We start from the raw sequence: 17964 nt of genomic DNA on the forward strand, positions 1-17964 counted from the left end.
TGTATGTATGTATGTAGTAGCATTGAGAGGGATTTACATACATAACATACATACGGTCCCGTCTATATCCCTTGCGGGATAGACAGAGCCAACAGTCTAGAAAACACTGAATGGCCACGTTCAGCTATTTGGCTTAACGATAGAATTGAGATTCAACTAGTGACAGGTTGCTAGCCCATAGCCTAAAAACGAATCCTAAGTTTCTAAGCCTATCCTCTAGTCGCCTTTTACGACATCCATGGGAAAGAGATGGAGTGGTTCTATTCTTTTTTGTATTGGTGCCGGAAATCACACGGAGAGGGATTTTACGGAATTAATAAATAAATCTGTGATGTGTATCGTTATTGGTAAATGACGCATGATGTCCGAGAAACGATTGATTGCGTCAGCGTCTTAACGTGACGCTCTTTTTTAACCACAAACTCGTAATTAGTATTAAATTATATTAGTATATAGGCTTATAAACTTGGGATTTTTCTTTTAGGCGATGGGCTAACAACCTGTCACTATTTGAATCTCAATTCTATCATCAAGCCAAAAAGCTGAACGTGGCCTGTCAATCTTTTCAAGACTGTTGGCCCTGTCTACCCCGCAAGGAATATAGTTATGACTATATGTATGTTATATTAGTATATACAAAAATGTGAGCGTTGGTGTTCGAATCGGCAAGGCGTCGTTTTAAGTAATTTATTTGACGTCAACCAATGTTGTGAAACCGAAGACATGACAATTATTAAGCGGTATAAAGTATCCTATAATAATGAATACAAATTTTGAATTAGAATGTTAAAGTTAAGTGACAAGTTACAAGCCCATTGTTTTATAGAAGAAGTTTATTAGCCTAGTTTACTCGCCCTCAGTCAATTGTTACGACATCCATGCGAAAGAGATGAAGTGGTCCTACTTTAAAGAGCCGGGAACCACACCGCACGGCATATATCATCAATATTGCACACAATGTATAAAATCTTAATGCAACTGCATTGACTGCAGTTCGTTGACCCCGCTGACTTTCGACTGCCTGCGAGACGTCACTACGTTTTCTTAACAGCCTTCACTGACTGACCTTAGGCTAGTAATTATTTTTAAACACTGTTTTTAATCTATACATATAATATATTGAAATTTTAACTGACCGATGTCTGTACTTGAAATATATAAAGACAAATAGAAGAGATGTACATACATACATACATATAATCACGTCTATATCCCTTGCGGGTTAGACAGAGCCAACAGTCTTAAAAAGACTGATAGGCCACGTTCAGCTATTTGGCTTAATGATAGAATTGAGATTCAAATAGTGACAGGTTGCTAGCCCATCGCCTAAGAAAAATAATCTCAAGTTTGCAAGCCTATCCCTCAGTCGCCTTTGACGACATCCATGGGAAAGAGATGGAGTGGCCCTAATCTATTTTGTATTGGTGCCGGGAACCACACGGCAGAAGAGATGTTATTTTTCGAATTACTGTCTGTGTGTTTATATTCGTATCACGCGACAACTTTTAGTCCGATTTGAATGCGGTTTCCTACGATATTTTTGTCATGTCAAACTAAGGCTACTATTTTTCTGAATAATCCCACGGGAACAATAAAAAAGCGAAACTGCAAGCAGCAAAAGCATGTAATGTTTGAATTGGCGCCAAGAAACTAGCAAAAACAAAAAAAAACAAAGCAACGTTCCATTTTCCAAAAAAATAACTTTTTAATCTTGTTTTTTTTTTTCGGGACATTCTGTCATATACCGATTACTGTGCGACAACACGTCTCTTTGACATCGCGCGTCAAAACCACCTGTTCCAAACCCATGAACCAGCAAGTGAGCTGACTGACAAACTACTTTAAGGGGAGGTTACTCAGTGGTTAGCATTGAAACGGAGTGTCGAAACTTCAATGAGATATTATAGGTTAACAGCAAGAAAGATCTATTAATAGACATCCTGTCAATTAAGGTTAAGACTATCAAAATGTAATTACGACAAAAACTGTATGGACAAATTAAAACATAATAATATATCCTATTTAAAATAACTTTTGTATAAAAAGAGAACCGCCTCCAATCGACATCCAAAATTTAAAAAAAAGTCGGTTAAATTTCTATAACTTTCTAAGTGTAACAAACACTTTTCTGAAAGCCAAATCAAAATTGATTCAGCAAAACGCGATATAATCTCTGACATACCTACATACATACATACAGATCAAACTGAGAACCACTTTTTAAGGCTTTTTTTAGGCGGTTAATCACGTCGCTTTCGCGGAGATGTAGGCAGAGACAGACAGACATATACATCTTTCCATTTGCCGCGATCATGAAAAAAAAGCTAAATGAAAAAAAAAAGATAACATACAAATTAAATTTATTAATCTTACAGTCCCTTCATAGTGTTATCTTGCGAGAGTGTGCTCAAAAGGCTGGCATCACTGTCATATTTAATGACATTTGAATTCATATCGATATTCAATGTTCATTCTCTACTAATAATACTAATTTGAGCAGCATCAATCCGCCATTTTATATTTAAGCTATTCTATTGTGATTCTTTAAGACATAAAGTTTAATTGTAATAAAGTTTTGGTTGTCTTTGTCGTATACTAAGTATATTTAAATGAAAGTTTAATTTTAACCATTTAGGTACTTACTTAGCTTATTAATTAAAAATTAATAATATTTACCTTGAAGTGACATCACCAACTTGTTTCGCTTAAAATTAAAAATTTATGTTAAGTCACGGTGACTTACCTGAAATGAAAGAAAAAAAATATGAATAATATTTGCACAATGTGTGGTAATTTTTCTTGAAAGTATTGAAAAAACTTCAATCCAAATACTAGGTATATTATGTCAGACATTCATTAGTTGTGTGACATTTGAATATCGTAGAAAGGGACTTGAGAATAAATTGCATAGAAAATTTCCAAAGGAAATGTCACATAATTTTAAATTTTTATTATTAATCCATACTTCAAGAAAGAGATATAGCGTTTCTATTCTTAAGTGCCGTTAACCGCACGGCACTGTAAAAATAGTAAATAATCTCATAAAGATAACATTTAACTTAGATTAAAACTAAACGTGTAATTAAAGTGCCGTGTGGTTACTGGCACCAATAGAAAAATAATAGGACCACTCTATCTCATTCCCATGGATGTCGTAAAAGGCGACTAAGGGATAGGCTTGTAAACTTGGGATTCTTCTTTCAGGCAATGGACTAGCAACCTGTCACTGTTTGAATCTCAATTCTATCATTAAGCCAAATAGCTGGACGTGGCCATTCAGTCTTTTCAAGACTGTCGGCTCTGTCAACCCCGCAAGGGATATAGACGTGATTATATGTATATGTAAAACTAAACGCATTGAAAACCTTTCCATCGTGAAAATGACGTAACGGAACGCAACGCCGCCATCTTTGTTTTGAGAAGCGCGAGAGTTCCGGCGGGAAATTGTATTGATCCATTGTTTACAAGAAAATTATAGTTTGGTTTTAATCTTGGGTGTTTTCCTTTTATCGTTCAACGACCTATTATATCTATAGTACTATTAATTTCTTTTAAATAGTAAATTTGAGTACGTTAACCTTGTGGCACCAATAAAAAATTAAGAACAGAACCCTCTTTCTCCTTCCCATGGCTGTCGACTAAGGGATAGAATTATTAACTTGGGATTCAGGCCATGATGAGAAAATAACTTTTTCTGATTGGCCTGGGTCTTGGATGTTTATCTGTTTAAGTATTGATTATAAAATATAATATCGTTGAGTTAGTATCTCGTAACACAAGTCTCCAACTTACTTCGAGGTTAACTCAATCTGTGAAATTTGCCCAAAAAAAGAAATATATGTACATTTGTAAAGAATATAGTTTTAACTACATTCATACATATCACGTCTCTGTCCCTTACAGGTTAGTCAGAGTCAACAATCAAAGTTTTCACTAAAATTATATAAATTAATTACGAGTAAAAAATCCATCGAGATTATTACCTCACTCATTATTAAGAGAGAGTTACCGAGCTTCGCTCAGAAAGCGGAAAAATAAAATCATTTCTATATAATATTTTACAAAGCGAAATCAATGGCGGTTTTCTAAATTTTTTGGTTTGTAAATTCCTTTGTGCACTATGGCTCGCGGCGTTATACATACATATGATCACGTCAATACTCCTTATGGGGTAGACAGAGCCAACAATCTTGGAAAGACTGAATGGCCACGTTCAGCTGTTTGGCTTAATGATAGAACTGAGATTCAAATAGTGATAGGTTGCTCGCCCATCGCCTAAAAATGAATCCCAAGTTTGCAAGCCTATCCCTTAGTCGCCTTTTACAACATCCATGGGAAAGAGATGGAGTGCTCCTATTCTTTATTGTATTGGTGCCGGGAACCACAAGGTACAAAAAATTGAAATTAAAAAAATTCTGTCACTGGGCACAATTTTTAACATTGTAAAATGTAAAAAATTGTGCGCAGTGACAGAATTTTTTTGCACAAGGATTTTCCTTGTAAACACACCACCACTTTCCAATACATTGGCGGCACGGTCATTGCCGAGACGTCATTTATATCTGTCATTATATAAATGAAAGTAAAGACAGTTGCAAACAGTCTTTAAGGTTGGTATAAAAGCAACATGAATTATATAGTGCCGTGTGGTTCCCGGCACCAATACAAAAAAAAAAGAATCACTCCATCTCTCAAGCTGACTAAGAAGATATACAAGGAGAGTGTGGAGGGAAAGGTCGGAGTGGGAAGACCTAGACGAACGTATTTTGATCAAATTAAGGACGTCCTGGTAAAGGGTCAGGTCATGAGTACCCGAAACCGAAGCAAAGGAAGTTTGCAGAGATCATGGCAAGTGGAAAGAGGTACTCTCTGCCTACCCCTCCGGGAAAGGGGCGTGATTTTATGTATGTGTCTATGTATTAGTTTGTATTGGCACATTTTCTACAATTCTATGTATGTCAAAAACCTAATCTGATTAGTGGATTATGGCGTGTTTTAAATTCGCAAACGCCCATCAAGGTTGCCATTTTGCCTTGACATAGGTATTATTACTTAGTTAGTTGCCAATACAACTTTCATCGTGTTTTAGATTGACCATATATATATTTAGAACTTGGGTTATAACAAGGAAAGCGTAGTTTTAGGCACGATATTTAAAAAACTAGCTATGCCTGTTACTTCGTCCGCGTAGAATAGTTTTTTTGGGCTTCATTGAAGCCCTCAATGATTAATAATATGTTATATAGGCTAAGGCCTTCCTCGATTAATGGTCTATTCAACGCAAAAATAATTTTTCAAATCGAACCAGTAGTTCCTGAGATTCTCGGGGATTAGATTTTTCTATACATATGTATGAAAAACACAAATCTCAAAACGTGATATCAATATTTTGACTCGATAGAAAACAAATCACAAACGTAAATCAAAAAGCGCCAGAAAGCGACGAATTCAACGTCATCTACAAAAAAAAAACGACGAATCAAACGCCACCTACAAAAAACGACGTGTTTATCGCCAGCTACAAAAGAATACCTTCAACAGGTCCGTATAGAGTGAAAAATATGAGCGGACATGTCTATTTTTAGAGTGAGTTACAGTCCGAATGTGCATTACAGCGAAGCTTACAATAGTGGACAAGGTCGTTCATTCACTTTGAACGTACATATAGTCTAACAGTTTCTTAAAACCCAGTTTTAACTTATATAAAACTAAAGAAAGTTAGATTGTTTGTTTGTTTGTTACCTCTTCACGCGTTATCTTCTGAACCAATCTCATTGAAAGTTTGCGTAAATATTTGCGTATATATATTTTAACGTGCTTATAACTATATTCCTTGCGGGGTAGACAAAGCCAACAGTCTTGAAAAGACTGATAGGCCACGTTCAGCTGTTTGGCTTAATGATAGAATTGACTTCAAATAGCGACAGATTGCTAGCCCATAACCTAAAATAAGAATCGCAAGTTTAAGGTAATAATTCATATTGTAAATAAATAAATTAATAACGTAGTACTTATTTATTGTGTCAACACTACAAGTAAGGACTTTCTTGCATAGAGGTATAATTATATTTTAATGACAGCTAAAATAACATTAAACATGATCAGAAAATAATAAAGACTAATTTGAAAATACCACCAACAATAAAATATAATTTTAATTAATACATATAACAAAGATTCATAACATTCACGTGAAATAATTATGTAGGTATTGAAGGTACACATAGATAGGTACCTAAATACATGCTCAATATTTTAAACATAGAGCCATCTAGCGGTTCGAACAGATACCATTTAATAACAAATACCTTTGCATGTGCTCATCGATAGTTTGTTTAAAAACTTGTTGACAGATGGCGTCAAAATGTTACATAACATAACTAACAGATGGCGTTGCATATCGTAAAATATCTATATACCGATGAGAGAAAGATGTGAGGAACTCATCTTCTATTCATCAATAAAGTTGAATATCGTCTGTAATTTATCTAACATTTAGGTTATTGGGCTTGCTCATCGACCTGCTAGCTTCATGCGAAAGTAACTCTTACGTCACTTACGGGTCAGCATCTCATAATGCTTGCATCATTCGGAGGAAGTTATGTATGTCAATTTTGTCTCTTTAAGAGTCAGCTATAAAAACAGGCTTGTCACATTTCCTTGATAAAATAGAATAATATATGCAAGATATAGTAACGGTCTCTTTTATATGTTCTACTTTTTGGATACGAAGTGGACAAAGTTGTAGGTCACTGCTTTCTATAGTGACTAATGAAAGACTTACATACATATAATCACGTCTATATCCCTTGCGGGGCAGACAGAGCCAACAGTCTTGAAAAGACTGATTGGCCACGTTTAGCTATTTGGCTTTAAGATAGAATTGAGATTCAAATAGTGACATGTTGCTAGCCCATCGCCTAAAAGAAGAATCCCAATTTTAGTGACTTTATTTGCCGCATAAATTTTTGTCCATCGCAGAATTTTGTACAATCGTTTCAATATGGGATTTAACCCTGCAAAGGACGACGTCAGACAGGATTCGCTTCGTTTATAAACCTGACTCACCCAATCCAGGATCCAAGGTCAAAGGCATACCCCGGGCTCCTCTCCAGAGTGGTGTGGATGCAACCGGGACTAAAGCCAGGAGGAAGAAAAACAAAACGGCCTCTGTGGCGGAGCGGTAGTCCGCTTGTCTGTGACACCGGAGGTCCCGGGTTCGAATCCCGGCCAGGGCGTGATGACAAAAGAACTTTTTCTGATTGGCTTGGGTCTTGGATGTTGTATAAGTATTTAATATAAAATATAGTATCGTTGGGTTAGTATATCGTAACACAAGTGTCTAACTTACTTCGAGGCTAACTCAATCTGTGTAATTTGTCCCGTATATATTTATTTATTTAAAATTGTGATCCCCGTGCTCCTCTCCAGTAGCAAGCCGGACTAACGCCAGGTAGATGAACCCTTCTTTTGCAGTTGGTTAAAAACTGATAATTTATCTATACACTCACAATTTATTACCCGAAACCGCCGAGCTTGCATGAAGAGATTTATGAATGTGGATGAAGCGAAGCAAGTATGCAGAGATCGTGGCAAGTGGAAAGAGGTAGTTTCTGCCTACGCCTGATTCTGATTTTATGTATGTATGTAAGTAAGTAAATAAGTAGTATGTATATAAGTATGTATGTATGTAGTATGTATATAAGTATGTTTGTATGTATGTATAATCTCACCCCGTAGTCCAGCTAAACATCTGCTTCACTCGCTCCGACCGAAGATCCGGAGTCGTCATGGTCTGAAACACACAGAACATCAGGTTACCCTCAGTTCATCATTGTCCTGTTGGCTCTGTCTACCCCGTAACGGATAAAGATTTGATTGTATTTATGTATGTATGTCAAAAAGTCTAAATCAATATTTTATTTAGAAAATAGGGTTTCGTAAGCACTTTTTCGCGTCATTATACATTTTAATAAATTTAAGCTATCCTATCTGATACCTAATATTATAAAGCTTTTTCAGCATTCTTGTAGGTATTGAATAAAAATAACCCTAAAGATTAATGAATTTGTATTTTCTCTTTATACAAACAAGACGAACGTAACTTGATCAATTTAAGGACGTCCTGGCAAAGGGTCAGGTTAAGAGTACCCGAAACCGTCGAGCTTGCATGAAGAGAGTTATCAATGTGGATGAATCGAAGGAAGTATGCAGAGGTCGTGGCAAGTGGCAAGATGTAGTCTCTGCCTACCCCTCCGGGAAAAGGCGTGATTTTATGTAGGTACCTAGGTATGTATGTATGTACAAATATAATGATAGCTTTTTGTCTCGCATTGCATCACGTTACGTTTGTTTATTTTACAAATATGTACTTTGGCTGTTATTTGAAATGACGTAAACAACCTTGGTTTCATCACTGCAGCGATCTGATGGTAAGTGGTTACCGCCAGACGCTTACCACAAAGTTAGGGGTACCATCTTTTTTGTATATACCTACGACTAACAACATAATAATATTTATATAATAACATGCTGTGAATGAGTTCTTTTTTCGGCAAATCAATAATGGGTCATCCTAATTTGATATTTTATGTACTACTCTGTCAAGAAAGTAGCAGGAAAAGATCAATAATACACAAACTGTTTGTTATTCATCCAAATTTATTTTATCACCTTCAAAATATGCTCCTTTAGAAACGATACACTTACGCCAACGAATAATCCAATCATCAAAACATTTTTTAAACGCTGTTTCCGGAATTGAGGTCAGTTCTCGCCGCGAATTCTCTTTTATGTCTTCTACCGATTGAAAACGGGTGCCACGAAGTGGTAATTTGAGTTTAGGAAAAAGAAAAAAGTCGGCTGGAGCCATATCTGGTGAATATGGTGGTTGCTCGATGGTATTTGTTGAGTGTTTGGTTAAAAATTCGTTCACAATGATGGCCTTGTGCGAAGGTGCATTATCATGGTGCAAAATCCAAGAATTTTCTTTCCACAAATCTGGCCTTTTTCGTCGGATTTGCTCTCTTAAACGCCGCATAACACTCAAATAATATTCCTTATTTACCGTTTGACCTTCCGGCAAGAATTCCGAGTGCACAACACCGCGATAGTCAAAGAAAACAGTCAACATGACTTTGACTTTTGAACGACTTTGGCGTGGTTTTTTCGGTTTCGGTTCAGTTGGAAGGCGCCACTCCGAAGCTTGTTGACTAGTTTGCATGTCAAACTCGTAAACCCACGTCTCGTCACCAGTAACAATGCGTTTCATGAATGTTGGGTCGGAATTGACTCGTTCTAGCATGTCCTCAGCGACTCTCATGCGATTGAGTTTTTGAAAAAAATTCAGGTCTTTTGGGACTAGCCGAGCGGCAACATGTTTCATACCCAAATTATTAGTTAAAATGGTACGGATCGACTCGTGAGATACAGAAAGTTCGGTGGCTATCTCTCTCAAAGTTGAATGAGGATTTTCAGTCACTATTTCCTTCACTTTTGCGATGTTAACTTCAGTTGCAGACGTTGATGGCCTACCAGAGCGAGGCAAATCTTCCATCACATCTCGACCGCTTTTGAACGCTTTGTACCACTCATAAGCACGAGTTTTTGATAAAGTCCCCAACAAACATTTAGGCGACGATTAGAGCTTATTTTGTTACTTAGTGGGCTACAAAGGCATTACAGTAGCAGCACTTATGACTATTGGCGATAAAGTGGCGTACCAAGTAACGTATATCACTTCTACTTATAATACAGAGTTACAAGCGCGACAATTAGGCGAGCTTAAAGGTTATGGATGTATTATGGCAAATCTTAACACTGTTGTACATGCACAGCATTTTGTGTTATAGCTTTAAGTGAATCTTAGAACTCTAAGATCTAAATAAGAATAAGAATTAGCTACTACCTCCAAAAGTGCTATGCAGGTGATAATAAACTCTTTACAAGAACCTAAAGTTGCACAATAGCGTTAATAAGCGCTACCAGCCTTACAATGGTGTTTATTTAATCTTATATAGAACCAAATTCTTGAAGTTATACAAAACTCTCTTGCATTACCTTAAGTCAAATAGGAGTATAATTTTTCGCTATAACAGATCCTCTAGCGTCTATTGTTACTTTTTTGTGACTAAAGGTAAAGTAATAGCGCTTAAGGTCACTACTGTATTTCTTATATTGACTACTTGTTTTTGACAATAGCGTCGCAACCAAAATAAACAAAAATTGTTGTAAATACGTGGAAAAGTTTTCAGTAAATAGACAACATACATCGGGCGCTCGAATTATTTGCCAATAAATATGTAACATATTCACAGTGTACTTCCCTTCGCAGCAAAAATATGCTTCCTTTCGCACCATACAATATCACTTTTTTTTGTTTAATATAAAAATCATTAGTCGTAAACTTATAGCCATTGAAAATAAAATTATTTATTATTAGATCACAAAATTAGTTTAATTATCTTGAATAGCGTTCAGACCGTTACAAAACACCTATTTACCTCCCTTTTAGCGCTTGAAAATATAATTAACGCCTTTGTATCTCTACTGTACCGCTTAAGGAGTCAGTTGACGCTTATTTACCCCTCTTGTATCGCTAAGAGATCCTGTTACCGCTATCATAACTTTCTTATAGCACTGATTGTACCTCTTAGCCAATTACCATAACTCTTGTATACCGTCATTATACAACCTTAAGTAATATAAAAATTGTGCCTAATTCGGGGGTAAAGTAGGGTTAGAGCGCGCTCTAACACTAATTTGTTACACCCATAAACCACTTTAGAATCTAGTTAGCGCTTTTATAGACTTATTATAAATCTTACTTTAGCGCCTAATTGTTACTTGGGTCGATTCACCGTAAGCCTTCTGTAACATTTTCAGTGACTCCGAACACGATATTCCATTGGCAATGCAAAATTTAAGACAAACTCTTTGTTCGATGTTTTTATCCATTATGAAATTAGCAATACACACTAGATATGATATAACTAAAAATAGCACTGTATTTAATGTAAACAACAGATGCAACTCAAACTCCGTGCCAAAATGGAAAACAGTTGTGCCAATCTAACAACAACAAAAAAAAAACAAAAATTTGAATTTGGAACCATAAATAAATAATCCATTCCCGATACTTTTCTGACTGAATGTATGTATTAGCTGTGCCCGCGACTTCGTCCGCGTGGATAGTTATTTTGGACATCATTGAAGCCCTCAAGGATGAATAATTTTCCCCGTTTTTTTTTCACATTCTCCATTATTTCTTCGCTCCTAATAGTTTCAACGTGATGTTATATAGCCTAAAGCGTTCCTCGATACATGGTCTATTCAACACAAAAACATTTTTTTTATTCGAACCTGTAGTTCTTGAGATTAGTGCGTTCAAACAAACGAACAAACAAACTCTTCAGCTTTATTAAGTATATTAGTATAGATCAGTGCGTTTTCACTCGAGTATGTTCGCCGACATTCAATCTCCCTTCACAACTTTCAACTCCCACAACTTTTGAACGGCTCAACCGATTTTGATGAAACATGTTTAAGAACACTCGCTCTTAAATCAAATTTAATCTAAAAAAAAATTTATTGACATCGCTTCATCCGTTTTTCAGCTATGATGCCACAGACAAACACGTCAAATTTTATAACATCCTGTTGCCGTTGGGGGTTAAAAAATTCAGTTCAAGTTATTTTTAAATCAAATAATCAATAAATCGTTAGCAACTCATTCTTACTATCACGTATGACTCAATTAACCGCCTCAGCTACTATTTATAAGACAATGGATAGGAAAATCACCACAATTAGTGACCCACGACTGGCCGACTACGCGACTTCGTAACAGTAGATTGAGGGCAGATTAAAATAATAACCTGTATAGAGACACCTCTCTAATCACACACATACAAAATATGGTCACGTCTATATCCCTTGCGGGGTAGACAGAGCCAACAGTGTTGAAAAGACTGAATGGCAACGTTCAGGTATTTGGCTTAACGATAAAATTGAGATTCAAATAGTGACAGGTTGCTAGCCCATCGCGTAAAAAAGAATCCCAAGTTTGTAAGTTTGTTTGTGTTTTAAATTTAAGAAGAAGAAATAGATAACTTATCAAATGCAAATTTTTGGTTTCACAACATTGGTTGACGTCAAATAAATTACTTCAAACTAAGTTTACTGCCGCTTCCAAGGCGTCAGTGCAGAAGAAGCGTTAACAAACTGCACTGCAGCATTTTCTTCAACAACGTCAACTTCACAACTATCCAAACTTATAATAGAAATGTTGACGAGAGAATACATTGTTAAGATTAATTTATTTATATGAGATTTTAATAATAAATAAAAAAAAGAATATAATTTTTTATTTATTGCCATTTTTATTTCACCCGAAGCTTCGCCCGCGTGAATTTAACGGCACCTACAAAAGAATATAGGTTATTTGCAAATTCCACGGGAACTGTAATTTTGACCGGGATGAAAATAGCTTATGTCTTCCTCTAGACCCTTAATTATATATACGCAAATGATTGGTTCCATTCCCGTGAAGAGATAAAAACAAACAAACATATTTTCGCACTAGCTGTGCCCGCGACTTCGTCCGCGTGGAATAGTTATTTTGGGCATCATTGAAACCCTCTAGAATGAGTTTTCCGTTTTTTTCACATTCTCCATTATTTCTTCGCTCCTATTAGTTTCAGCGTGATGTTATATAGCCTAAAGCCTTCCTCGATAAATGGTCTATTCAACGCAAAAAGAATTTTTCAATTCGAAAAAGTAGTTCCTGAGATTAGCGCGTTCAAATAAACAAACACACAAACAAACTCTTCAGCTTTAGAATATTAAGTATAGACTTATTACTTGAGTAATTTGGGTTACTTTGGTATTCTGTCTCCATACAGAATGTGGCCTTTCAGTCTTTTCACGACTGTTGGCTTCGTCTACCCCGCAAGGGATATAGACGTGACTATTGTATGCATTTCTCTTGGTGCAATAAAATGTCTAAGCTCATGAGAAAAGCATCATATCAAATACTATAGGGCTCCTGACCGCTCAAGGCCCTTCTAAGGTGCATTTAACGGGACCACATCGTGCGATGACCTCAAACCGGTTAGATGAATGTAGGTACCCGATGCTGTGGCAATAGAACTCTAGGGTTCCATGTGAGTATGGAACCCTTTCACGTGTCGTTTTGCGTTTCTTGCGCACAGATTTTTGGTACAAGAGGGTTTTCTAAGGAAGGTTTAGTTTTGTAGGTGCCGTGTGGTTCCCGGCACCATTCTAAAAAAGAATAGGGCCACTCCATCTCTTTCCCATGGATATCGTAAAAGGCGACTAAGGAATAGGCTTATAAACTTGGGATTCTTTTTAGGCGATGGGCTAGCAACCTATCACTATTTGAATCTTAATTCTATCATTAAGCCAAACAGCTGAACGTGGCCATTCAGTCTTTTCAAGACTGTTGGCTCTGTTTACCCCGCAAGGGATATAGACGTATGTATGTAGGTTTAGTTTACCTATGTATAAATGCTTCCCGCGCGAAGCCGGGGCGAGTCGCTAGTATTAAATAAACGCCGGACTTCACTTCCGCCTTCTTTGTTCGTTATTTCGAAAGTTTTAAGGATAACTTGTGTCATTTCTCGAGAAGTGGACTTTCCTTTGTCATTTATTTACGCGAGTCGCCAAAAATGGACGTCAATTTTTTCAGCATTCTTGTAGGTATTGAATAAAAATAACCCTAAAGATTAATGAATTTGTATTTTCTTTTTATACAAACAAGACGAATTTACGTATCTTGATCAAATTAAGGACGTCCTGGCAAAGGGTCAGGTCAAGAGTACCCGAAACCGCCGAGCTTGCATGAAGAGAGTTATGAATGTGGATTAAGCGAAGGAAGTAAGCAGATATCGTGGCAAGTGGAAAGATGTAGTTACTCTGCTTACCCCTCCGGGAAAAAGGCTTGATTTTATGTATGTATATATGTATGTAGAGTATAACAGGACCACTCCATCTCTTTCCCATGGACGTCGTAAAGGCCACTACGGGATAGGCTTACAAACTTGGGATTCTTTTTTAGGCGATGGGCTAGCAACCTGTCACTATTTGAATCTCAATTCTAACATTAAGCCAAATAGCTGAACGTGGCCATTCAGTCTTTTCAAGACTGTTCGCTCTGTGTACTCCATAAGGGATATAGACGTGACCATATGTATGTATGTATATATGTATGTATGTACAAACAAAAATGCCTGCCCGTACCTCCAATCGAACCACGCAAGATTTGAATACTGATCGCTATTTACAAGCGAATCAAGGTGAAACCACACGGTTTCCTAAGTGTTGCGGACATTGCCTGTTTGGGTCACGCAACACGTGAGGCTGGACACGTGACCATTTTTGCATCATCTCCCATCTAACATCATGATCCGTAATCTATACTAATATTATAAAGCTGAAGAGTTTGTTTGTTACTTTGAACGCGACAAATCTATACTAATCTATACTAATATTATAAAGCTGAAGAGTTTTTTTGTTTGAACGCGCTAATCTCAGAAACTACTGGTTCGAATTGAAAAATTCTTTTTGTGTTGAATAGGCCATTTATCGATGAAGGCTTTAGGCTATACAAAATCACGCTGCAACTATAAGGAGCGAAGAAATAATAGAAAATGTGAAAAAAAAGGGGAAAATTATTCATCCTTGAGGGCATCAATGATGCCCAATATAACTATTCCACGCGGACGAAGTCGCGGCCACAGCTAGTAACTATATGACAGACAAAATAATAAGGATAGTACCACGGGAACCGACAGTGAAAGGGGGTTACGTAATAACCTGTCTCTGGTACGGCCTACATCACATCTGGTCAGACCACTTTGACCTTTAAAGCCATGGTGACAAGAGCTACGCTTATGGTATGGTAATTTGACCATCATCATGTGAGGTTGCGTGTATTGAATCTGGGACGACGCCGGCGTAATTTTAAAGATATTACATATTTATATACAATAATCTATAGGTACTAATATTATAAAGCCGAAGAGTTTGTTTGTTTGTTTGAACGCGCTAATCTCAGGAACTGCTGGTTCGAATTGAAGATTTCTTTTTGTGTTGAATAGACCATTTATCGAGAAAGGCTTTAGACTATATAACAACACGCTGCAACTATAAGGAGCGAATAAATAATAGAAGATGTTAAAAAAAACGGGATAAATTATTCATCCTTGAGGGCTTCAATGATGCCCAAAATAACTATTCCACACGGACGAAGTCGCGGGCACGGCTAGTAATAACTAAATATCAAACGATATACATTTCAAATGATTTAATGACGTTGCTAAAGATGATGTTCTCCATGGAGAGTGACCAGGGTAGGCGTTGACGATTCTGGATTGGATTAGTCAGATTATTACACGGAGCGCCTTCCGTTTTACCTCCGAAATCTTAGCAGGGGAACCTAACTCATATTGGGTCATCCAGTTGCCTGAATGTTCAGGTCTCCTTATAATGTTTTTCCTCATCGTAAGAGCATCAGTTAGGACTCTAATTAATGTATGTACATTACTATTAGTGCCGTGTGGTTCCCGGCACCACTAAAAAAAAGAATAGGACCACTCCATCACTTTCCCATGGATGTCGTAAAAGGCGACTAAGGGATAGGCTTACAAACTTGGGATTCTCTTTTAGGCGATAGGCTAGCAACCTGTCACTAGTTGATTCTCAATTCTATCGTTAAGCCAAATAGCTGAACGTGACCATTCAGTCTTTTCAAGACTGTTGGCTCTGTCTACCCCGCAAGGGATATGGACATATACATTACTCAGAACAGAGTCAGACGTTAGTCGCAACGTGTGAAAACCTTAATCAGTCAATCTAGTATCCATCGTCAAAGGCATACCCCGGGCTCCTCTCCAGAGTGGTGTGGATGCAACCGGGACTAAAGCCAGGAGGAAGATGAAAAATGACTCTGAATAAAGTCATTGGTTTGGACCGAGAGGAAAGATATTTTGTTTACTGTTTGGTTTCCTTCCACCCAAAGGTTGACTGGAAGAGATTGCATTAGCGATAAGTCCGCCTTTGTACCGTCTCTGTCTGTTTTGTGCTGTTTTGTATGTTTAACTCTTATGGTGCAATAAAGAGTTTTATCTATCCATCTATCTAGGATATCCTGCATATTTTACTTTCAGCATCATAAATACATATAATCACGTCTATATCCCTTGCGGGGTTGACAGAGCCAACAGTCTTGAAAAGACTGATAAGCCACTTTGAGCTGTTTGGCTTAATGATAGAATTGAGATTAAAATAGTGACAGGTTACTAGCCCATCGCCTAAAAAAAGAATCTCAAGTTTGTAAGCCTATCCCTTAGTCGCCTTTTACGACATCTATAGGAAAGAGGTGGAGTGGGTCTATTTGTTTTTATTGGTGCCGGGAACCACACGGCATACTTTCAGCATATTCCAGTTTTATAGGCTTTTGCAGCGTAATTATAAATAATTACACGACTGATTGATTAATAATACTTAAATAGCAATAGAAATCAACAAAAACAGAATTCGTAACGTATGTAATTTGGTTTAGTAGCACAAACGTTGCAACAGATCCTAATAACCAATATGCAATCACTCCGGTCTGCCCATCCGCCATATTTGTTTTTTAATAGACATTTCTAATTCGTTTTTTTCCTTAGAGAATTGGTTTTATCGTTAAGCCAAACAGCTGAACTTGGCAAGGGATATAGACATGATTATATATATGTGTGGGATTTAAAGTAAAACAATGCGGAATTATATCGTTAATCTTCTTATTTTATTAGACTTTTTAAAACACATCTTTTAACGTCTTACATCGTGCCACAGACTCTCTATTCTATCTCTTAATGTTGCCAGCATAAAAATAAGTAAGTGGTCAGTTAACAAAATAGATTTAAATAAGAACACAAAACAAAAGTTCTTCCACATATGTATGTATGTATGTATGATTGGTTTTCTCATATCTTGCGTGTGCCAGCTACCTCTCATCCCTTGCATAATATAGAAGTCATCAAAAGAAAGGCTTGTAAACTTGGGACTCTTTTTTCCAGGACGTCCTGGCAAAGGGTCTGGTAAAGAGAACCAAAAACAGAGCTTACACGAAAACGTGACCGTTCCAAAGTAGATAGATAGGTAGGTAGATAAAACTCTTTAGCCGTGTGGTTTTTCCTCATCGTAAAAGCATCAGTTAGGACTCTAATATTAATGTATGTACATTACTATTAGTGCCGTGTGGTTCCCGGCAGTGCCGTGTGGTTCCCGGCACCAATACAAAAAAGAATAGGACCACTCCATCTCTGTCCCATGGATGTCGTAAAAGGCGACTAAGGGATAGGCTTTTAAACTTGGGGTTCTTCTTTTAGGCGATGGGCTAGCAACCTGTCACTATTTGGGTCTCAATTCTATCATCAAGCCAAAAAGCTGAACGTGGCCTATCAGTCTTTTTGGGACTATTGGCTCTGTCTACCCCGCAAGGGATATAGACGTGACTATGTGTATGTATGAATTTATAAAACTCTTTATTGCACCATAAAAGTAAAACGTACAAAACAGCACAAAACAGACAGAGATGGTACAAAGGCGTACTTATCGCTAATGCAACCTCTTCCAATCAACCTTTGGGTGAAAGGAAACCAAGTAGGCCCTCTTTATAGGAAGAATATAAGTCCAAATGTATTTTTGGGTGCATTACATACATACTTTATACGTCTATATCCCTTGCGGACTAGACAGAGCAGACAGTCTTGGATTATTGGGTGCATTCTTAGCAAATATTGCTTTTGAAATGTTACTGGTTTTCCTCTGATCGGAGAAAGTGGGAATAAAACTGCAGGAATGCAGACACTAGGGCCCGAAACTATGGTGGAGGGTGCAACTGGGAATGCGCAAAGATCAGAGAGAGAGAGAGATGTTTTTTTTCCATACTAAACA

General features: G+C 37.1%; 1 protein-coding gene across 1 annotated transcript in view; it reads right to left on the bottom strand.

Moving 5' to 3' along the window:
• Positions 1–17964, bottom strand: part of LOC106140196 (ABC transporter G family member 23) — an 86573-nt gene that overhangs the window by 66624 nt on the left and 1985 nt on the right. The window contains exon 2 of the mRNA XM_013341762.2: positions 7734–7795. Coding sequence (XP_013197216.1) covers positions 7734–7792 — 59 coding nt within the window. The 5' untranslated portion in view covers positions 7793–7795. The remainder of the gene's footprint in view (positions 1–7733; positions 7796–17964) is intronic.

This window comes from Amyelois transitella, chromosome 23 (genome assembly GCF_032362555.1).
Source record: "Amyelois transitella isolate CPQ chromosome 23, ilAmyTran1.1, whole genome shotgun sequence".
NCBI lineage: Eukaryota > Metazoa > Arthropoda > Insecta > Lepidoptera > Pyralidae > Amyelois > Amyelois transitella.